Source organism: Patagioenas fasciata, chromosome 26 (assembly GCF_037038585.1).
Source record: "Patagioenas fasciata isolate bPatFas1 chromosome 26, bPatFas1.hap1, whole genome shotgun sequence".
NCBI lineage: Eukaryota > Metazoa > Chordata > Aves > Columbiformes > Columbidae > Patagioenas > Patagioenas fasciata.
The window spans coordinates 4,440,759-4,464,040 of NC_092545.1; the positions used below are offsets into that span (position 1 = coordinate 4,440,759).

Genomic DNA, 23,282 nt, shown 5'->3' on the forward strand with positions numbered 1-23,282 from the left:
GACAGTCACTAGCAAAGGTATTATTATCTGCAGTATGACAGTCCAAAAATACCTTAACAAAGCACTTTTTAAAAAAAGAAGCATTTCTTATGGAACACTTTAGTCTTCTGCCATTGTCGTGTGTCAGCGAGCGCGTCTATTTTGTCCCCTGTGAACGCATGGCACTAGAATGCAGCTGGGAGCCTGCATGTTTCCATTCTGCTTGAGAGGTAATTCACCTTCGCTGTTACTCTTTGAATAATCTGCAAGAAGTGCACCACGAATTACTCTGCATCTGTTCTTGATGCTAATCCTATTACCAGCAACAGGATTAGTTCATAAACAAAAGAGCCCTACTAGTCTGTTCTATACGCTCTGCTCTGAAAGCTGAGCAGGGCTCACATGCAGTACAGCACTTCTCTTCCCCTTAGCATTGCGTCCAACTGCTGAAATTCGCTGTACTGATATGTAAATGAATTATTAATTATGTACTGGCTGTCATTGTGCTCTGAGACTGCTGTTCTTGTGCTGGTGCCTCATCGTGGGGACAAGCGTGTTGGAGAGGAACCCAGTTCCCTTGCTCTTCAAGTTACTCATCTGTAAGTGGCTCTAACGATGCTAAATTATTACTGGAGGTTGGGAGATGCTTGGGACTATTTTATCGATGGGCATTGCTGCTAAATCTAATTTGCGTAGGAATAAGGAGCCAGTCATCAGATGAGAACGCTCAGCTTCCTTTAATTTATCGTAGTTCTCTTTCCTTGTTCCAGGGTTGTGTTTGGAGGCAATAAGAGAAAGGAGTAGGGATAATACACACGAGCCCTCCGCTTCAGGAGCTGCAGGGTAGCGAAGACACGTCTTTGCTTTTGTAATTATTTCTGCAAAGCCATGTTGGCAGATTCTCCCTGTAGAACTACAGCATATGCCAACAAAACTTTTTCTGTTGGCAATGCTACACGAGTTCCTCAGATGATGTGAGCTAAGTTGACAAAAGCAGTGTATTGTCAGTGGTGCTACACCTCCTGGATTCAATATTTCAGGACTAGACAGCATATCTATATTTTTCCCCCCTCACCCTTTCCTTGCTGTTCCTCTGCTCTTTATTCCATGTCTTTCCCCGTCATTTTCTCGGCTCAAGAGAAGAAACAACAGACAAACCAAACCCAAATGCTTCCCAGTGCAACACTGACAGTCTGATCCAACTCACTACGGATACTTAATTTCCGCTGTGTATAAAGGGCACAGAACTATTTTGTCATTTCATGCAGCTTGTCTGACCCATGCTGTCTGCACATGCGATCCAGCTTTTTAAAACGGCTGATCTTCCAAAAGAGAGAAGGACCTTACCGAAAGAGAGCAAATGCTGTCACTTGACCTTTTCCGCCTTTGGATTCTCAGTGTATCCGACTTGGCCAGACAGGTCTGGGGAAGGAAAAATAACCAGCAGATGGATTTCCGACAAGAGCTCGGTGGCAGATGGTGCCTGCAGACATTTACTGAGATGTCCGCACTCTTAATGGGGGTGTTTTTCCCCTTTCAGCAGCACTGATAGTACATTAATATTTGTGTGTGTGCGTGGTAAAGATGTGCTGATGAATAAGGGGCTGCATTGTTATCAGCAGAAAGAAGCTCAGCGACCTCTAATATTAAATGTAAGTTCTTCAAAGTTCATCTTTGCTCGTGGTTTAATCCGATGGCAAGTGACATCGGTGGGAATCTTTTCAGTCTCCTTCGTGCCATTGGATAAAATCTGTAAGTTCTTGAATCACCGTTTTTCTGAAACGATCTTCAATGTATTGCATTTATTTCTTTTGATAATAATTATCACTTGTGCATTTAAAATCAACTCAGAACCTTCTGACTGCACCGGTACAATTGGAAACAATTTTAGAATTTTTAATATTCGTTAGTTGCGTCATTTTTTGAAAAGATGCTTGGGATAGACTTAACCAAACCCCAGGCATTCTTAGCATTAAGCACATGAGCAGGCTTAGAGAGTCCAGCTTGCCTAGAGCTGAGTAAGCAGCGTATTAAGTGCACGGGTGGGTCTGCTGACCACGAGCAAAAACTCAACATACAGACCCAGGATTTGCCAACAGGTAGTAGCCTTCTGCTACAGAAATGCTGTCCTCAGTCTCTTTGGATTTACTTGACGTGATGATCTCTTCTTGTCCTTTGAAGTCTTCCTATATGTGTAATTTAGGATTCATTCACAGGCAATTGGTACTTCACAGAAACCGGGTCTTCAGTCTGCTTACTGCTGTTGGGAACCGCTGTGCTCTGACACATCCAGCTGAGTATCTGCTGCGCTTTCTGCTCGAGGCCTCGGAGAGAATGTCCACAAAGGAGGTGAGAGCAGCACTGAAAGGGAGGTGATGGCCTTGATTCGTTGTCTTTCAACACATCCATCTCAGCCATTCCTATCAGCAGGGTTTCCCCTAGAAATGGAACTTAAGCTGCCCTCACCCTCTCCCACAAGCTGAAAATCTGCTATCTGAAATCTTTATAGAGTGATTTATTCTTCTCTGAGTTGGCAAAAGGAAACCTACCCAGTGACATCCTCAGCCCTGGACTGAATCCTGATGGTTGTTTACTGGGTTGTGTTCAATCTCTCCTTTCTACATATCGTGAATTTTGCATTGGCTGGGAAGGATTGCCTTCTGGAGTCAAAGGAGAAAGATGAATTACAAATGAGGAGCAAGTGCACTTAGGTTATAATAGGCCAAGTTACTGCTTTGGATGTTTTGTTGGTGTAGAAATGTGGATGATTGTGAAATATGGCAAAGAACACTTGGCTGGAGACACCCCCCGAATAGAAAGATCTCTAAACCCTGTCACACAGATAACGCTATCTCTGCCCATGTGAAATGTTTGTTTTAACTGAAGTCGGGAGCAAATCGGGGATGTTGCTCAGGATAAAATTGCGATTTCCAGACTAAAAAGAAGGTTATGTGTTTGTGTTTTACCTTCCAGTTGCTTTCAGTCCGTTGCTTTACCGACTGTACATTTGTCACGGTGACACAGTGGTGTTCCTCCTGTTACAAGATTATTGTTTTTCTGCCTAATGTTAGAACAGTCTTACAAATTCTGAGTTTATTGGGAGGGTTGTGTGTCCTACATCTCATGAGATGTCGTGAAGTTATATGAAAAATGGGAATGTGGCGAACGTGCTGTGCAGTCTGGGGCTCAACAGACCTGACTTGTGCTGGTTCTACCATGGCTCTAGATGATTTGAAAGGTAGTTTGAGGTTGGGGGGCGTTCACATCACTTCACTTCAGACCCTCTCAACTGGAGATAGGGAATTGTCTCTGTGATTCCCAGCCTGCAAAGGAGTGAATTTGGAATTGTGTCCATCGTTCCTCTCGCTGCCTGCGCCCTGCTAGACTTGCTGCCCAATTTCAGCACCGTGCGGCTCTAAACTCAGCGCTTGTGCCCACCCTTCCACTAATGCATCAGTTTGTGTACTTGGATAATGGAGATAATGATGCCGGACTTGTTTGCGAAAAGGGCTGAGATTCACGATTTAGAATGTTTCTATATATGAAATAGATATAATTAATTCCCTTTCTGTCGTTACACGCAAAATTCTGTAACAGATGGACTAGTATCGTTTGGCAAATAATTCATCTGACGTTTCCCTCATCAATCATTAAACAATTGGTACATTTCTTTATTGTGCAGTCAGCTTTCAATCCTATTTTGTGAGATGTTTAACAGCATACTAATGGGATTGGGCTGGATCCACTGAAATCAGTGAAGAGACTGACTTGAATCAGGCCTTGTATTTTTGTACCGGACGATTTCCAGGTTCCAGTATAAGTTGGGGAGTGACCTATTAGAGAGCAGTGTAGGGGAAAGGGACCTGGGGGTCCTGGGGACAGCAGGGTGAGCATGAGCCAGCACTGGGCCCTTGTGGGCAGGAAGGCCAATGGTACCTGGGGTGGGTTAGAAGGGGGTGGTCAGTAGGTCAGAGAGGTTCTCCTGCCCCTCTGCTCTGCCCTGGGGAGACCACACCTGGAATATTGTGTCCAGTTGTGGCCCCTCAGCTCCAGAAGGACAGGGAACTGCTGCAGAGAGTCCAGCGCAGCCACCAAGATGCTGAAGGGAGTGGAGCATCTGCCGTGTGAGGAAAGGCTGAGGGAGCTGGGGCTCTGGAGCTGGAGAAGAGGAGACTGAGGGGTGACCTCATTCATGTTCACAGAGATCTAAAGGGGGAGTGTCAGGAGGATGGAGCCAGGCTCTTCTTGGTGACAACCAGTGACAGGACAAGGGGCAATGGGTGCAGACTGGAACACAGGAGATTCCACTTAAATTTGAGAAGAAACTTGTTCCTGGTGAGGGTGTCAGAGCCTGGCCCAGGCTGCCCAGGGAGGTTGTGGAGTCTCCTTCTCTGCTGACATTCAAACCCGCCTGGACCCCTTCCTGTGGAACCTCAGCTGGGTGTTCCTGCTCCATGGGGGATTGCACTGGATGAGCTTTCCAGGTCCCTTCCAACCCCTGACATCCTGAGATTGTGTGAAAGGTATTATAGAGTCATAATAAGCAGATGGAGAAAGTCTAGATTCTTTATAAGGTAGTAAGCATCCTGGTCTAAATACTGAATTCAGCTTAAACCCTCATTTCCTTCCCTCTCCCTTGGTCATTGAGTGCTGACAATTCCTGATGTTGTAAAGAGGTTCCGTGATATTCCGTAGTTTTCTTAATATCCAGACTACTCAATGCATATTAACACCCCCCGTCCCAAGACAGTGATTTTTTTCCTGTATAATCGTAGGACAGAAGTTTGAAAAAGCTGACCTGAATGGTTCCTACCGGCTCATTAAACAGTGGCAACCGATAAATCTTTTATTTAATAGTCTCTTGAATTTTTAAGTCTTAAAGAGTAGGTAATGCCCATACTGTAGATGTATGGAAATGGCTATTTCGAAGCTAGACCCTAACTTTGGGAGAGGCGATTTGAATAAATGATTTCACTTTTCTTCCACCTTTTAATTAAAACTACTGTGGCATGGACCGCGTATTTCAACAGATTTCGTTTAATAAATTGCATTAGGTGCTATTAGCTTTCAGGGTATTACACCAGATTAACTCTCTCCCTTCTTGGATTTCGTCACCTCTTTGCCAATCGTTTGGAGTGCAAACAGCCGGCTTTCTTGCCGTCTCCCCCTCTCTTTATTGCCATCAGTATGCATTGCGAAACCGGTGGCTTGTACATCCTAAGCTAAGATAATGAGACCAATATTAATTCCACTACAGCTGCTACAGGCATGTAAATGAACCTTTCATCTGTCCAGCAAAGCAGCTCTGAGACTTGCACAGAACACCCGGGCCGAACAGCGGGTGATGGCAGAGGTGAGGGTGTGCTAAAAATGGCCGAAATTCACATGTCCTCAATTAATATTTCCTCCTCCAATCAATGCTGTTATTATCCGCTGCATTAATTATCGCAAGGACATCTTTTCCCGTGGGGACGTCGCAGTCATCGTCCTGTTAGCACTAAAAAGGACACTGCGTGAACCCCAACGCACAATTTGCTTAACGTGTTTGGGACCACGTCTTCTAGGCTGTGTCCACCTTGTGCAAAACTGCTTAGCACAGGCTGACGTGTCTAAAAGCACTATAGTGGTAGTGGGGCAGCGCACGGGCTAATTAGCTCTGCCTCTCCGCAAAGCTAATTAATCTAGATGCAGTGTTGCGCTGGTACGACTGTTGCTTTGGGTTGTGGCAGGAATGAGTTCGTGGCTGGTGTGACTCAGGTGTCTCTGCAAGGGCTCTACAAAGGAAGTAATTCTGGTTTTAAAACATCAGATTTATTCTATGTAACAATGCGATAGGGATCCGTGGTTATAATAACAGACTGAATGACTCTGCGTTGCTGTAGAAAGCTGGATCTGTTCAATACAAACCTGGAATTTCTGTTTGTCGAACGTCCTCACTTCCAGTCCTCTCCAGTGCAGCACTTAAGTGTGTATGAATGGCTTCAATGGGCTTTAACCATATGTTAAAGGTAAGCATATTCTAAACGCTTTGCTGAATTGAGGCCTAAATGCAAACAAGACGCAGAACCTTTCGACAAACATCTGATTTCCCTGAACTCAAGTGGTCCATTATTACAGGTTTGAAACCTCCTGGGTGGCAGCCGATGTGTGTGGAGTAAATTACAGTGTGATGTGATTATTGTAACGCATTCACTCGCCTGGGAGATGCTCAAAGGGGCCTGTGCGGGATGGCGCTTAGTGCTGAGTTCTCTACCGGTGGCAGCAACAAGACGATGAACCAAAGTATCTTTTTATCAGTAATAAGAGGCACATTCAGAATGCTTACATTTCTGTTTAATATAGTTAAGCCAGAACTAAGCAGGGACTCAATTTGGCGAGTGTTCCTAATCTTTGATGAAGCTGGAATCCAGTACTCATTTTCCTCAGATCTCGCTCCTGTAGCCATGTGGATGATCCAGCTGTTTGAGCTCTGCTTGTAGTAATCCTTTAGGAAACACTGCATTGGGATGGAATAGGATGGGACGGGATGCGTGTTGACTACATCCTGAGTATAAAAGCAAGGTTTTATATTTGATCGTATTAAAAACACGTAAAACCCAACGCCGTTGCGAGGGGGACTTCAAACCTCTCCGCTAATTAAGTGTGTAAACAGAAGATAATTCCTTATGCATTGTAGTTTTTGGACATCTGTAATCTACATTTAAATAATAGACTAAAGCAGCTTTTTCAGAAATATTTCACCCTCGGTAAATATACATTTTTATTCATGTGAGAAAACATTTACTTTTTAGATTTTGTTCAGTGTGGCAGAGCTTTGCTGGGTTCTTGTGGGATTCTTTTTAGCTCCTTGATGGACAGAATTCTCAGCGTGATACTGGGTTTGCTTTGCTTCAATTCAAGGCCTTTATCCCTAAGCCAGCGTTAACTGGGGCCCAGCAAGGTCAGCGGTGTCTTGTGCCACTTTCCTTTGAGCAGGGAACACCTCCTGAGGTTCTCTGGATCTCTCGGGTGCGGGCACAGCATCCATCGTACCCAGCTCCTCGTCCCAGTGGGAGGAAAAGCGACAACAGCCAGGGGAGGGAACTTGTCAAAACGGAGCCAGAAATAGCAACCGAATTTCCAGGTTCATCCCACGCTGTCTGCTGAATGAGGTGGTTTTGCTGGGCTTTATTTCCTGATCTTTTTTCTTTTCCAGATACGTTCAGGTCAGCGTTTTTAGGGCATTTATAATCACAACTGAACGGTGACTCAAATAGTTACGGATCACGTAATATCCTGGAGCGGGTTCTTGCTCTTTTTCCCCTCAAGACATAATCTTGAATCACCCTCATTCTATGTGAGAATTGAACCCCAAATGATGGGCTTCTGTAGCTTGACAAAGAGCTGCAAGGATGGGAACTAGTATTGAATTCCCATGGTCTTTATTTAGATACGTAATATAGTTTGGTGTTTCTGTACCGAATTAAAGCAGAGTTTGATCTTTAGGACACTTTGACTTTTGTTGAGTTTTGGGTTGGTTTTTGTTCTTTCCCCCCAGAAGCCTCAGATTTCCAGGTAGTGGATGTTCTCCCATCTAGCCGTCTTCAGACAGCAAGTACTGCTGTATTATGGGCGAGTTCTGCGGATAAATAAGGAAAGATATTAATTAGAATAAGAATCAGTGCCTTAAAATGGGTGCTTCCTCAGAATTGATACATTTTACAACAGTCTGACAGTATTTTTTACATGTTAAAATACTATTAGGCCTTTTGTGCGCTGTCTGAAGATCCTCAGTGAAGATAACCCCTCCCGACTCGCCCGAGTCTTCTAAAGCAGAAACCAGGATAAAAAACTGCATAAAGAATGAATAATTGGCCTCTTGAGTACGATTCTGTCTGTTTCGAAAGGACATTTGCTTGTGTTAAAATCAACCTTTTTCCTCAGCAAAAAATACACGTTGCTGTGGCACTAAAGAAGTAATTGCCAAAGTTATTTGTGTCACAATAACTTATTAATCTGGAAGGATGAAGACACTACCCAGAGGTCATGGATGACCCGGTAATGAGACCGTCAAGCATCACCATAAATAATTAAACCAAGACACATTACCTGAGAACTTTTTCCCTTCCTCAGGCACCTTGAATTTCCTTCATTATCTATATATTTTATATAAAACTTGAACAACGCTGCACTTGATTTACCCCCCAACTCTCCCTGAGAATGAACAGCTCTTACGAGAAGAAATCAGTTAAATATACAGGACAGAGCAGGAATCGGGACGTGTGTGTGTGTCCAGTTGACATTTGGTTTGTATGGGAAGTGGAATAATTTGGGCTTTTTAGATTCTTAACGAGGTCTCGTTGTCAGTGTTGATTCAGTCCCCCCTGATTCAGTGCCTCGTGTTAGCCAAGATGACAGTCGTCATGTTTACCTGAAAGGCGTAATGAATCTGCAGTTAATTGAGTCATTCTGTATTTAATCTGTTATAACAGAGAATTCAATTGACTTCCTGAACCAATCAATTTTTGTCTCGTACATTGTTTTTCAGGAAGGATTTGGGTCTTTGGTTTTTAAATCATGTCCAAATCCACCTTGGTTTCACCTCGGTGTGTCCGTCTCTGAACCAGCTCTAAGGCGTTTTGTCAGTCTGTCCCTCCTCACCGTTACCATTGAAAAAGCCATGTTGTAAAAGTCCAGCAAACATCTTTTCACCACCATTTAATGTGCTTGGTTCCTAAACAATTGCAATTGATTTTGTTTGCTCTTGCAAACACAAATTATCCTGTAATCATCTCAGCCTTCCAGCCATCCTTACATTGGCTTGTTTGTGAGAAAACGCAGACGTTGCCGTGGAACATAAGGAAGGTTAGAGGCAAAGAAAAGGTGGGATAAGATGTGCATCCACTTCAATTAATCGCCACCCTTATAGCTTCTTAATACAGTGCAGGGATTGAGGTAAGTTTGAAAATTAAATGACCTTTATTTTTGCTTTTGCTTGTGGTTTCTGCTAAGTGGCTATTTCAGGGTTCATCAGTGACAGTCCCTTGGACTCTGATTGCTTTTACTCCAACGAGTACACGCAGCGGAATACTAAAGGAGGCGGTATTTTCCACCTACAACACGTTTCCTTACAAGCACGGCTTTGTGACTTAGTCTGAGTCCCGGAGGATGAAATCGTACAGCCAATTACCCACCATTTTTAATAACAGAGCATTTCTTCTGACACCACGGACATAACGGCGATGAGCATCGCTGGTGCTTTGACTCCCTTTTCTGCCTAATGTGTTTTATATTTTAAATAGCTTTATCCCCCTTTTTCTTTAGATTTTTATATGGTTTGGATTTCTACTGCTTAAAGAATTGATAGTTTGCGCTCCTTTACTCTTCTGTGCTACAATGTGTATCTATGCGTGCCCGTTTTATCTAAGTTTATTGGAAGAGTTGTATGCAATATATTGACCTGAAACCAAAGTGTGAGTTATCTTGAAGGAAATACAAGGTGGATGAATCCCAGTGTCCTCATGGGCCAAGAGAAAGTGGATGCTCAATGAAAGGAGAAGGATGCAGGTTCTCGTCCATTAAGGGCCTTTGCTCTTCTGTCCCTGTCCCCTTCTGTCTTCTGACTTGGATGAGGATTTTATTGCGCACGGACCTTCTAAGGAAACAGCAGATGTAAAAATCTAACTGGTGCACGCCTACCAACAGATGGTGGTGATTTACACAGGTCCTGTGCCCAGGCGACTGTCCCGACCACACTTGATTCTTCACACCAATGCCCTTGGCAATGAGAGGGAAAAATTGTGGGAGGCCTGTGGTGAAATGGGCAGAGTTATAGCAAAAGAAATGGTGTTTTCCCACTGCTTTTTGAAGATGTGGGGCAGGGTTTGTTATGAACCGCTCTGGATTTACCATTAGACAACTCAGAGTTGGGCCTGAGTTGTCTTTGAGTTGTCATAGGTGCCAGCAGCATTCAGTAATGCAGATGAGTGGTTCTGGAAATCAGCGTTAGGTTTTATTTTCATTTTTGGTCTGAAAACACTCAGGGGACTTGCAGTGAATGAATTAACAAGGGGGATCAAAGTTTTTGTGCCGCCTGGGAGTTACACCCAGGTCACAAGAGTGGGAATGTTGGGTGATACCACCAGCCCCGTCTGTCACTGTAGCTTTCTAAATCATCTTTAGTTGAAAAGAAACTACTTTAAGCATCTCTCCTTGTACAAGGGACTTCTGCATAACTGCTCTGCTAAGTCAGGCTGGATTTTGTGCGGTGCCCTTGCTGTCAGTGGCTTTAAGGGTGCTCAGCGCGCTCCGGGCAGGGCTCTCACCTCACTCGCAATAGCTCTCATAATGAGAAGCGCCAAGGCAAAATTGGCCTGTTGGTGCACTTGGTATTTCTTCCACATTTCATACCTCCTGTGGGATCTTTCTCAGCTCTTTTGTTTCATGCCCCTGCTCTTAATGACTTAAACATTCAACTAAAGTCAGTCTTTCACAAGGAAACTTGAGAGAAGCTTTGTCTTCTAAGACTTGCTTGTCATAGAAGGTCCTTAGGTGAAACATGTTAATATTTAACTAGCTTAGGGTTGGGCAGCCTTATTGGAAGAATATTGAAGCTGGAAATTACAGCCTCTGCAACACAGAATGTTCTGGAAGGGTCCGTGGTGCCTTGACATCCCTGGGTGCAGAGGGAGCAGGATCAGAACGCTTTGGTCCCACAAACCTTCAGCTGTCGCTCCACTTGGCTCTATAAGAAGGGGAGTTAATGGTGCAGGAACAGTGACCGCAGCAGCAGCTGGAGCCGCTGCCTTCTACTGATATTTTCAGAAGGTGAATAGCTACAGGCTACCGTGGCAATCTTTGCTGCAGAAATCGAGGAATGAAGAAGGAAATCACCTTTGCACAGATTCCGAATGCTTAAAAGAAACAGATTTCATACTTTGGTGGGAGAACGCTGATAGAAGCGTTTGTTGTGTTACAATTGGACTCGATGAGCTTAAAGGTCTTTTCCAACCGAACTGATTGTGCAGCTGGGGTCCCTGTACCCACACAGGGACTCGAGCAGGGATGTGTTTGTAGGAATAGGGCTTTTTATTGCGAATTGTCCTTAGCAGCCAGCTTTTCTGTCTTGGCTTTTAAGGACGATTCCACCAGCTGCCCACAGCGTGAATGTGCTATGGTGACACATACCATTTCAATACATGTTTAAATAGAGGCCGGTGTTTTCCTACTCTTACTCATGGCTGTGAGAAAACAGCGTGGTGGTGGTTGGTACCCATGGAGTTGATGGTCAGTCCAGGTCCTTACAGGAGGGGTCTGTCCTCCCCATCAGCTGCCTCAGGAACCTGCCAGGTGGGCTGGAAACTCCTGTGAATGGGGTTTGAGGAGCACGAGAAGTACGGAGAAAAGGGGGAAAAATATCAGAAAGCCTTTCTGCATTCCAGAATGAATGAAAACCATGGAAGGGATTCATGCTTATGGTATTCCAGGGTGTATGTGGCAGATGGAATAAACACTGGTTAAAAAAAATTCCTATTTCTGGGGTATTTCCAGTTTTGAATAAAGTTGCATAGAGATCCAATTAAATATCTTTCACTTAGGTGAGAATTAACTGTTGTCAGTGTCTGGGGAGTGAGTTTGTTGTTTATTTACCCATCTGGTCATTCAGAGTTCTGGAAGAATGAAACTGAGTTCTGGGCATTTTCCTTTTCAGGTTCCAGTTGTGGGTACTTCCCATTGGCAGACCTGTCCTTTGATGTGAGAACATCCTCCTGATCCACAGAGTGGTTTCCTTGCTGAACATGCTGACCGGCACCTGATAGAATCATACAGAAGCACTAAGGTACGGAGCTAATTCACCCTACAGGTTCCAGGTGCTTAGTTTGCTTTTATAGAGTAATTGCTGGTAGAAGCGACCTCTGGACATCTCGAGTCCAACCCCTCTGTTCACAGCAGTTCAGCTGGACCAGGTTCCTGTGTCCAGCCTGGTTTTCCAAAGGTAGAGATTCCACAACCTCCATGAGCAACCTGGTATTTTGTGAGACTGTGGGCGTATCAGTCCTTTGACATTTCAGTTCTTCATCTGTCAAATGGGGAGACAGCGATGTTCTTCGGCACCTTCGTTTAGCTGCTGAATTCTCAGTTACCTGTATATACGATACCATGCGTACAAGTGGGCAAACAGTATTGCTGATTGTATATGCCGCGTTAAAACGAACAATACGTTAATAGTGTAGAAACACATTCAGGAATCCAAAAATGGTTTTGTTGTGTACTGATTTTAATGTGCTGAACAAATGGCGGTGGTCATGAATTGCTGATAATTAAACACTTAGCATATGAAGAGTTGAAGCCGAGAACTCGATGTGTACATTTCCATCGATAATTCACAGGACATTAGAGCCTCAATGTCAGAAGTTGTACCTTGTGCGGGATGGCAGCGTATTAATGAAGTTGCTCCAGCCATTACACTCCGATTGCTAATTTATTCATAGTCTACGAGCCGTGGGGAGAGAGGGGCAAAGGAAAACCCAAGGTCTGAGTTCAGTAGCCCTTGAAACAAAGCTGCATGCTGGCTTTATTTGATTTCTCAGTCATGCATCGAGTTCAGCCTAGTGAATGAGACTGGATTCAAAGGAAACAGGTGAATACAACCCAGATATTGGACTTGTCACCAAATCGTTCCACTGGAGCTCAGTGCTAACAAAAGTAAGGCAGTTGTGTTCAAAAGGATACGGTACAATATGTTCTCATTTCCCTAAACCCCCTTCCTGAGTCCGTAGCATTTAATCCTGTGGTTCGAGTTGTTCTTGTTGGCAGGTTCACGTGTCCCTATGACTGTTCTCCCTGCAAAAACACTCACCATGAGTTAGAAGGTATCGGTGAGATAAAGATGCACCGAAATACCAACTCGTTACACTAGCTCCTATATAGGAAGAGAAGCAAGACATGGTTGCCTTTATTAACCAGTGTATTCTAGAAAAGTGTTCCTAGTTAGGGAACATGAGAAAAGAACACGACTTTTAAAGTTGGTCGAGCTGTACACCTCTAACAGAGGCTGGCTCTGTCATCAGAGCCCACGTGTCACCTCGCCAGGCTTGTGACAGCCCTTCCCAGCAGAAAAACCCAGAGCTTCAGGAGTCTTTGAGAGGCAGAAACCACAGCAGCAGATTTTGGGTGGATTTGACTCATGCTGTCCCTCCAGTATAAACCAGTGGGTTACCCTGGAGAACTGCAGTGCGTGCACACCCAGCGCTCAGCGTTCCAGAAACTTCTCAAACAGTCCAGCCACGCAGGGTCCAATTCCCTTCTTGTTCCTCACCGGCGCTCGTTTGCCAATACATTGAAAAATTGGGTATAGATATCTTAGAAATCACAAAATCGCACTCCCCTAATTATTGTTTTGCCTGTAAATTGCATTGAAGGAAGTCGTGTTTTGAAAGGCTTGCCAGTTACCTTCGTCCAGATGTCTGCGGTTCTTCTCATTTCACTGGCATTGTGCAAAGTACGCGGTAAGCAAAATCTGATGTGCAAGCTAGTTCACGAAATACATCCCCCCATTTATATACATACTGTTTATCTGTATGGACGTTCCTAGTACGCATCAAATGCAGACACATCTGTTTCATTCAAAATGTGCCAGATTAGCGCGGAGAATTTATCCACATTTTTAGCCTATAGAATTTGCAAGCTCGTTTGGAACGCGGTGACTTGAAGATCTAACCAGGGTCATTGGAGGTGGCAGTGAAGTCAGACTGGATGGAGACAGGAGGATTGCAATAAGGAGTTTTGATGAGATTTGTTCCACAGTTGACAAATAATTTCATCCAATTAGATTTTAAAAAAAGGGGCGCGGGGACAGGAATATTAGGTCTCCAGGAGGGAAATCCATAGGTTCATTAAGACTGCACAGAAGTAGAATAAATTGAGACTGATAGTTGAACTGTAGAGAAGTCTTGTTGAGAGTGTGCAGGTAAACCAGATTTATTAACCGTTGCCCCATTTGAATTCCTTTTATTCAATTAACTGACTCAAGGATGATTTTCAGTGTAAATGGTGACCTTAAACACCGTCACTGCGGAAAGGAGCAATGAGATGTGGGTAAATGGCACATTATTACGTGCTCTCAGCATCATCTTCGGTTTAATAAGTGAAATTCGAGTGTGGGAGAGAAGTGTTTCACTAACAAAAGGTGTGTGTGTTTGGTTTGTGGTTGTTCTGTTTTCTTCTTGTTCCTTTCAGATATAAACTGTGCTGCTTCTCTGATAAATCCATGAGACTGGGACAGGTCGGTGCTTCTCATCCAACTGTGGGCCAGGTCACTTTGCAGAGATCTGCTGGTGTTTAAAACCCATCCTGACTTGTAGGGAGGTTGGGAGGCAAAATCCCTTCAAGGATTTGGTCCATCAGCTTCATTCCCTCCCAGACCCCTCTCTGTCCATGAGCTGATTGTGTTCAGAATGTATATTCAAGATTGGCAGGTGCCAAATGATTGGTGGGGGGGAGGAGAATGGTGAGGGAATATAAATGCCAAAGATTATCCATCTGATAGATAAAACCTCAGGATTTAGCTAAATAGAAATTTACTTTGGTACAGAACAGATGTCCAGATGTCCTTTGGGATGAATTCATTTATTTAAATCCTATCTGTTTTAATGAAACACTTTTTAAAAGCTGGAATGAAACCTGACTTAAATGCCCACTCGAATGTTTGCCAAAGCCCAGCTGCTTGACAAGAGGGGTCTAAAAACCGTACACCAAGGTACAACCCGGTGGTCGATCAATACTTAGTGAGTTCTTCCCTGTGCCGATACCGCTGGTCTCAATGCCTGACCAGGCCGATCAGAGCCGGAGGGGCAGTGGGAGGTGTCACCTCCAGGCCCATGCTCTGCTTTAGCTGCTTTAATTCTGCCGTGCTGGATGTTGTTGGCTCAGTTGTTGGCTCAGCCTTCCAGTCCTGCTTTGCAGGATTTCTGTTGCATTTCCCACCCTTCAAAATCCTCCTTCCAGCCGCCTAGAACCGCTGGGATGTTGTTATTGCCGGTGTGTCGCGAGGAGTCACTCACTGGAGCACACATGAGGGAATATACATTTTGCTATAAGCACAGCGCAGGGCAGGAGTTTCCCTGTTTATTGCAGCCAAATGCAACAAAGCAACAGAAGTTGTTTAATCTTGAGCTCATCAGAGGGATTTTGTGTTGCATTTAGTTACTGTGTGTGTTATCTCTTTGCTAGGCCAGCTTTGCTTTTGTTTGTTGCTGGTTGCAATGAGAGTTGATATTGTACCTATGATACTACTCATTGATTACTTTCTCACTGCTCAATCAATTCCTTGATTTGTTGCTATTTGGCAAATAACAGTGATGTGAATTAAAAAAAAAAAAATCAGAAAAAAGCTTTTGTGATCTCAGATGAGATAGATATAGATAGATATATATATATATATATATTTCCTAGATATATACTCATGGGCAAAACTCCACACTCTTTCCCCCTGAGATGCACTGGGACGGTGTGAGTATCTTCATCTCACTAAAATCCTCAGCACAGAAGTCATTGTAATAACTTGAGCAGTGTAAGGGAAAGGGACCTGGGGGTCCTGGGGACAGCAGGGTGACCATGAGCCAGCACTGGGCCCTTGTGGCCAGGAAGGCCAATGGTACCTGGGGTGGGTTAGAAGGGGGTGGTCAGTAGGTCAGAGAGGTTCTCCTGCCCCTCTGCTCTGCCCTGGGGAGACCACACCTGGAATATTGTGTCCAGTTGTGGCCCCTCAGCTCCAGAAGGACAGGGAACTGCTGGAGAGAGTCCAGCGCAGCCACCAAGATGCTGAAGGGAGTGGAGCATCTCCCGTGTGAGGAAAGGCTGAGGGAGCTGGGGCTCTGGAGCTGGAGAAGAGGAGACTGAGGGGGGACCTCATTCATGTTCACAGAGATCTAAAGGGGGAGTGTCAGGAGGATGGAGCCAGGCTCTTCTCGGTGACAACCAGTGACAGGACAAGGGGCAATGGGTGCAAACTGGAACACAGGAGGTTCCACTGAAATTTGAGAAGAAACTTGTTCCTGGTGAGGGTGTCAGAGCCTGGCCCAGGCTGCCCAGGGAGGTTGTGGAGTCTCCTTCTCTGCAGACATTCAAACCCGCCTGGACATGTTCCTGTGCGACCTCACCTAGGCGTTCCTGCTCCAGCAGGGGGATTGGACTGGATGAGCTTTTGATGTCCCTTCCAATCCCAAACATACTGTGATACTGTGAACTCCTGGAAAGAGGAAGGATGTGAACATCTGAAACTGGACCAATGACCAACAATTCATGATCATGGATGGGTTGAGAGAGCTGTTGGTGTCAGTATGTTTGGCAAAATCAACGTACCGTGTAAGTATTAGTTCTTGTTGTTAGTTGTGAATGGAAGCCAGTTGTTTGGCTGAAAGGCTCAAGGCCAAAATTCTAAGCATACTTGAAAATGTGTGTGTATATCTATACTTAACATATATATATAATAACCACAACTGTTAGTATTGATCAAAAGCCTAATTAGACATGTCCATTGTCCTGGAAGAGAAACTACAGATCCCATGCCACACAAACTTATTGGATGGTTGGTGAGGTGGCAGAAAACGTTGCCAGCTGGCTGCGGATCAGCCGAGCACTCAGAACATTGGCGGCTCCTCTCACATCGTGTACCTCCCCGGCTCTGAAGAGATGGAGCACAACCACAAACGGGCGTTTTCATCCTCCCTTCTAGGAGCTTTTTGTCTTCTATCAGTGCGGCTCCTTCAGCCGTCGCTCTCCTCAGTTCACTCTCTGATCTGGCAGAGCTTCAAATGGATTCTTCCTGGAGAACTATCGACACGAGTGTAATAACTGCACATTTGAGCTTTTACCTTCGTTAGGAAATTATATCATGAATAAATATGAACGCGAGCTAAAGCGATCCTGGCTGTAATGCAGACGGAGTTAATAGGGATATGGGAAAAAGTACTTTGGACACCATTTATGATAATTAAGCTCTGATCTTGTTTGAGGGAGGTGTGCGTCTTGCTGGCCAACTGAGAATAAAAATAGTGATTAATATTGGTATTTTTCTTAGAGAAATCAATCTCTGATCTATAGATAGCGACCAATTCTCAGAAGAGGACAAAGAAAACCAGTTTTATTTATTCGGAAGCTTTGAGATGTTGCAGTCTGGATGTGGATATAGGGGATGAAACTTGGGCTTTCGTGGAGTTTCTTTTTAAATGGAGTTGAACTACTCTACTCATGCAGTTTCCCAATGCTTTTGCTCCCATGGAGAGTGTCAGAGGGCCAGGTATTGGACTTGATATGGAATGGATTGCAGGGGCAAGGAATGGTCTTGTTATCTGAGCCAGGAATAAGGAACTAAAATAAGATAGCTCAGAATCCAGCCTTGAGTTTCATACAGTTTGCATGTTGGTTATGGCAGCGAAATTAGGAGGAGCAGTAGACAGAAACCTCAAGAGATGCAGGCTGTAAAATGCTGAGCAGGGTGCTCTTTAATCATAGGGGAAATATTTTAAAAATAGTTTAAAAAATAAATAGCACATAGTGGTTAACTCATGATGGGCTTTTTGTGAAGAACTTCTCCCATTTTGGCATCAAAATTCAAGATTTGGGCAGGGAACTGTTTCCAAAACACCTGCTGTGTGTGCAGCACAGGGAGCAGCTGGACAGACTGCACAAATCCAGGAGCTTTAGGAACCTGGGTTAAAAATGAGAGAGAACAGCACAGTGCTGCCCTCTGAGAAACCTCGGTTTGCTTTGAAACCAAAGACAATCCGCGTGTGTTTGAGGGGCTCTGCTGAGGCTTCTCTGCTGGTTCTGCTTAATGGGGGTGCCCAGCACTCCCTGGGAGCGGCTCAGGGTGCTGCTGCTCTCGCTCCAAATCCTTCGACATCTTTCCCTTGACCTGGGGGAGAATTCATCCAAGCCCTGGTAAGCCAGCCAGCCAAACTGCAGGAGGTGAAACAGTGTCCGAGCATCACCATCATCATCATCATCATCATCCCCCTGCATCCCAGCGCAGGGGCTGGGGCTGCATCCTGCGCAAATCCAGACCAGCTCCTCGATGGGGGAGAACAGACGTGCCACTGATTCTGCAGCTTCAGTTCTGCGTTGTTGATCAAACTCAGTGTTTCTCTGCGATGAGAAAAGAAACACCGGGTTGTTTTCAGGCTGTTTCCAGTTGGATTTGATGCATGCAATTAAATGCCTTTAGCGTAGACGATCAGTTTGTTTGTTTGCTGCCCCCTTCGACCCTTTAACACGACTTTCATCTTTCATCTGCAAACGTTCCTTTTCCTGTTTTCGCCCTGTGAATACTGTAAAAGAAAAACAGTTTAGAATTTGTCCAAGAAAAATATAGAGGTCAGACGGATTAGAAAAAGATCAGGTTGCCAGATACCCAGGGAGCAGGTGTTTTGTTGAGTGTTTTACACCGTCTGCCAGAAAATCCGCTATCTAAACATTTAATGATCTCGGGAAGGCAAAGCGGTCCGGGAAGGGACGATGGTGGGCAGGGCAATACTGTGTCTTTAATTTTCTTTTCTGAAGGAAGAAAGTCTGCATAGCAATGACAGGATCACTTGTTCGTGCTTTAATGTGTGAGCTGTTTTCTCCAGTGGAGGGCACTCAGTGTATCACAAACTCCAGCATTAGCACCACAAGCTCCGAAGCATCATCACTCTCTGGAAAACCTTCGGAATTAGACAAGAGCTGCCTCTCAGCACAGCTACAAAACACTTTAAACCCGAGCAGCTAAATGGATAAACCTACCCTGCGTAGCTTTTAAAGAGCACGGGAGGCCTGTCTGCGCCGGGAGCGGGGAGCCGGAGGATGGATTGCTGTGTCTGGGGATGGCAAAAGGCAACAGAATGAGAAGCGCTGGGTGCCGGCAAAGATATTCCCATTTCTGCCACACAAGTTGGTTTACCTCCGCGCTCTCCTCTCGCTCTTCCTTGCCGATTGCCACTTAACGCTGCTGGTTCTCTGCTGACTTACACAATGGCTCTCAGAGCTTAGAGTCCCTCCCTACCCCCCCACTCCCCCCCCATCCTCCGTCCTGTCTTCCCCACCCCCAGCCCCTTCCCTGTCCTTTCCCTTCCTCAGCCCCCAAATTCTCGCTTGTCCTCTCTAGGGAACTTTGGGGGGGTTGCTGGCACGCGGGGATGCGAGTGGCAACCGTGCCCTGCCAAGAAGATTCGGATGGTTTAGGGAAAAGAGCCCGGGTTTGAAAAGGGAGAGAGGCAAAGGGAAGAGAGAGGCAAGAAAACAGCTGGAGAAAGGAAAAGGAGGACGTTTGTTGATGACAGAAGGATGGGTAAGTGAACTTTTCGTGTTTGTTTCCTAGCACAGCTGTATGGTAGATTTTTCGGCTGGATTATTAGCTGGTGGAGAGGGGGAAACAGTGTGCACGGCGGCAGTGCATTCCTTCGCCAGGTGACTCACTGTACTTGCCATTGTATTTTTAGATCATGCATTCACCCCCCCACACGCACACACACACACACACACACACACCTTTCCTCCTGCGGTGCTTTGCTATGTGATTAACCTGTGAAGGACCGTCCGGAGTCCATCTGTCTGTCCAGCCCACCCACACACCTGCACACGTCCAGATCCATGGATGCGCGAGCCACGCTCCCGCAGAGTCTCTTGTGCCTTCATCTTCCCGTTCGCCGGGGCCGTAGGGGGATTATTGGGGCTGGCAGGAGGGCCCGTTAACACTTTGCAGTGTGTGGGCAGCCGCGGGGAGGGGGGGTTTGGTTGTATAGGTGGTTTGGAAAAGGCTGCTTTGCTCTTTGAACAGATACCCTCATGTTGCTGCTGGATTTCCAGCAGTCATTTGCCAGTCTTATTTTTTCAAGTGTGACAGGTTTATTTCCCTCCCTCCTTCCCCCTCGGCCCCCAAGTCTGTACCAGCCACAACGTATTTCTAGCAGGAGCAAAAGATGAGCATTTACATTGAAAATCAAACCATTAAAGCGAAAGGAAGAAGCACAGAGTCAGGGGCAGTTTAGATTAGGAATTATTTTGCAGATTGCTCCTTGGTTGAAAATTGGATGAAACAATCGCAGTACGGGGATGTGGTTTAGTGTATGTGACAAATAATAAAGTGATTATTCATCGAGGAGATAACCAACCCTTAAAATATTTCCTCTTGGAAGAATGCGTTTTAATTCTTCGTGAGATTGCAACTCTGGACAGAGGCACAAGTCCTAAAATGATGACGGGCTAAGGAAAGCGTGCGTCTGGATGTGGGGTTTTCTAGCAACCTATCCACCCCCTTTCATAATTATTCCAAGCATGTGTTAAATGTGACTGTCCTCACGTAACATCATCGCTACCATATGATACATCTGACATCTCAGAGCCAAAAGCTTCAAACCAGTAGAGCTGTGGAGGAGAGAGGGGACTTGAAATACAAATATACCCCTTTAAACTTGGTGTTTTGCTGCTCCTAATGCAGTGCTTATATGCATTTGTGTTGATATCTTCATGCATGTACTGTATATACAAAACAAATGCTTAGGTATGCACAGCGTCATGGCGATAACTTCAATATGTGCTAAGACTGATTCATTTCAAAGAAATATGTCTTCTACCATTATCTTGGTATTGAGGTCCCATCCTAGCGTTACGTGGTACACTTCTCGATGTGGTCGTACTTGATTTTTGTGCATCTACTGGTATATTTCAGGTACATAAAAATAACGAGTAAACCTACTTAAACCTACCCTTCAAAACAAGCAAAAAGTAAAAACCTTTGCTTACTGTTTAATTTGACAATATATCCACATTTTAAAGATTGGATCAAACTTTATGACAACTTGATTCCTTGCTTCTTGCAGTAATTTTTAGAGGAACCGGACTTGCAGTTGCTTTTATTAAAGGGCACGTTTAGCAGCACATAAATACCAGCAGCTTTGGCTCATTTCCTTTCCAGCACTGTGGAGCATTCAGCACAGTGACTTGACAAATATGTTTATTGTGAAAACCTCAGCATCTAGCGATAAGGATGTACCAGCTACGTTGAGAGAAGATGTACAGGAGAAACGCGAAGAGAGAAGAGGCTCTTGGTCCTCCTGAGGGCTCATCCATCACACAAAAGTCATTGAGCCACGAGTGGTGCTGGTGATGGTGCAGGTAGGAGAGCTGAAACACCACCAACAGGCATTTACACAACAAAAAGTGCAAGGCAGGAGGCGAACAGGTTGCGGTTCCAAATCCACCGCTTCGCTAACGCTTCATTAGAAACCCCATTGACCTTGGTAATCTGTCGGCGATTTATTTTAATAGCTTTCCAACGCGCATGTTTTCTTTTTAATGTTGTAGGTTTCCATGTAATTAAGCGGCTGAGAGGCATGAGCGTGGCGTTAGTGCTGCTTCCCACGGTGCTGCTGGTGGTGCTGGCGGGGGCTCAGCGAGCCTGCCCCAAGAACTGCAGGTGCGATGGCAAGATCGTGTACTGCGAATCCCACGCCTTCAGGGACATCCCTCACAACATTTCGGGAGGGTCCCAAGGCTTATCGTTACGCTACAACAGCATTCAGAAGCTGAAATCGAATCAGTTTGCGGGCCTCAATCAGCTCATATGGCTTTATCTCGACCATAATTACATCAGCTCCGTGGATGAGGATGCATTTCAGGGCATCCGCAGGCTGAAGGAATTAATTCTAAGCTCCAACAAAATTACCCATCTGCACAACAAAACCTTTCACCCCGTCCCCAACCTCCGCAATCTGGACCTCTCTTACAACAAGTTGCAGGTGTTGCAGTCCGAGCAGTTCAAGGGCCTTCGTAAACTCTTGATTTTACATTTGCGGTCCAACTCACTGAAAACCGTGCCCATCCGAGTTTTCCAAGACTGCCGAAACCTCGACTTTCTGGATTTGGGCTACAACCGCCTGCGGAGCTTATCCCGTAATGCTTTCGCTGGCCTTTTGAAGTTGACAGAGCTCCACTTGGAGCACAACCAGTTTTCTAAGATCAATTTTGCCCACTTTCCACGCCTCTTCAACCTTCGCTCGATTTATTTGCAGTGGAATAGGATCCGGTCTATCAGCCAAGGGTTAACGTGGACTTGGAGTTCCTTGCACAACTTGGATTTATCAGGAAATGACCTTACAGGGGTAGAGCCTGGGACCTTCCAGTGCCTCCCCAACCTGCAAAAGCTCAACCTGGATTCCAACAAACTCACCAACATCTCTCAGGAGACCATCAATACGTGGATCTCGCTCATCTCCATCACCCTGTCCGGAAATATGTGGGAATGTACTCGAAGCATTTGCCCTCTGTTTACTTGGCTTAAGAATTTCAAGGGAAATAAAGAGAGCACGATGATCTGTGCAGGCCCTAAACATATCCAGGGTGAAAAAGTGAGCGATGCTGTGGAGACATATAACATCTGTGCCGAAATCCCGGTGGTGGTTACCGAAAGATCGTACCAGGCTCCCAAAACCCCCCCGAGACCCATCTTCATTCCTAAACCTACCGTTTCCAAACTGGAAAGCAATCAGCCCACGTCCGTTGTGCCGAGCCCGTCCGCAGAGCTCCCGACGCCGGGGCTGGAGCCGGAGTACGAGCACGTTTCTTTTCACAAAATCATCGCCGGGAGCGTCGCCCTCTTCCTCTCGGTGGCCATGATCCTCTTGGTCATCTACGTGTCGTGGAAGCGCTACCCGGCCAGCATGAAACAGCTCCAGCAGCACTCGCTCATGAAGAGGCGCAGGAAAAAGGCTCGAGAGTCTGAAAGGCAAATGAACTCCCCTTTACAGGAGTATTACGTGGACTACAAGCCAACAAACTCTGAGACCATGGATGTATCGGTTAATGGATCTGGGCCCTGCACGTATACCATCTCTGGCTCCAGGGAATGTGAGGTATGAACCATGATCCTCCTAAAACCATTTCAGCTGCTGGGAAGGAGAGGTAAATGTTTGAAGCTCTTGAGGTGTCTCTAAACGCTAGAAAAAATGAATGAGAGTTTTTGGCTCTTGGGTTTGCTCGGTACAAAAGGTTATCTCATTAAATGCTGCCGGGCAGGGAGGTGCTGGCGATGGTTTTGAGCAATTCGGACTTAACTAAATTAAAAATAGATTAAGTTGAAGTAAACAGCTGTGATAAAAGGCATTTGGAGTGTTATTCTCCTCCTACTTGTACCCATTTATTAGCAGTGGCTGTGAGTCCCATTTTAATGTGTTGGTAGAAACAGGGGGATTTGAGAAGCTTTCCTGTTTCAAAAATACAGCTAGAAACCTCTTTGCTCCAGACCTCACGTCAAATCTTGAGGGGTATGTGACCTATTTAAAGGTAAT

At 45.3% G+C, this 23,282-nt stretch overlaps 1 protein-coding gene across 9 annotated transcripts in view; it reads left to right on the plus strand.

The window, feature by feature from the left end:
• Positions 1-23,282, plus strand: part of LRRTM4 (leucine rich repeat transmembrane neuronal 4) — a 298,739-nt gene that overhangs the window by 151,499 nt on the left and 123,958 nt on the right. For 4 of the 9 annotated variants that reach the window (XM_071799351.1, XM_071799350.1, XM_071799352.1 and 1 more), the window contains 2 exons: positions 11,669-11,797; positions 21,301-22,847. In XM_071799351.1, coding sequence (XP_071655452.1) covers positions 21,330-22,847 — 1,518 coding nt within the window. In that variant the 5' untranslated portion in view covers positions 11,669-11,797; positions 21,301-21,329. Of the gene's footprint in view, positions 1-11,668; positions 11,798-18,142; positions 19,286-20,900; positions 21,112-21,300; positions 22,897-23,282 lie in introns of those variants that run through there. The other 5 variants (XR_011735854.1, XM_071799349.1, XM_071799355.1 and 2 more) reach the window with 4 other exon arrangements.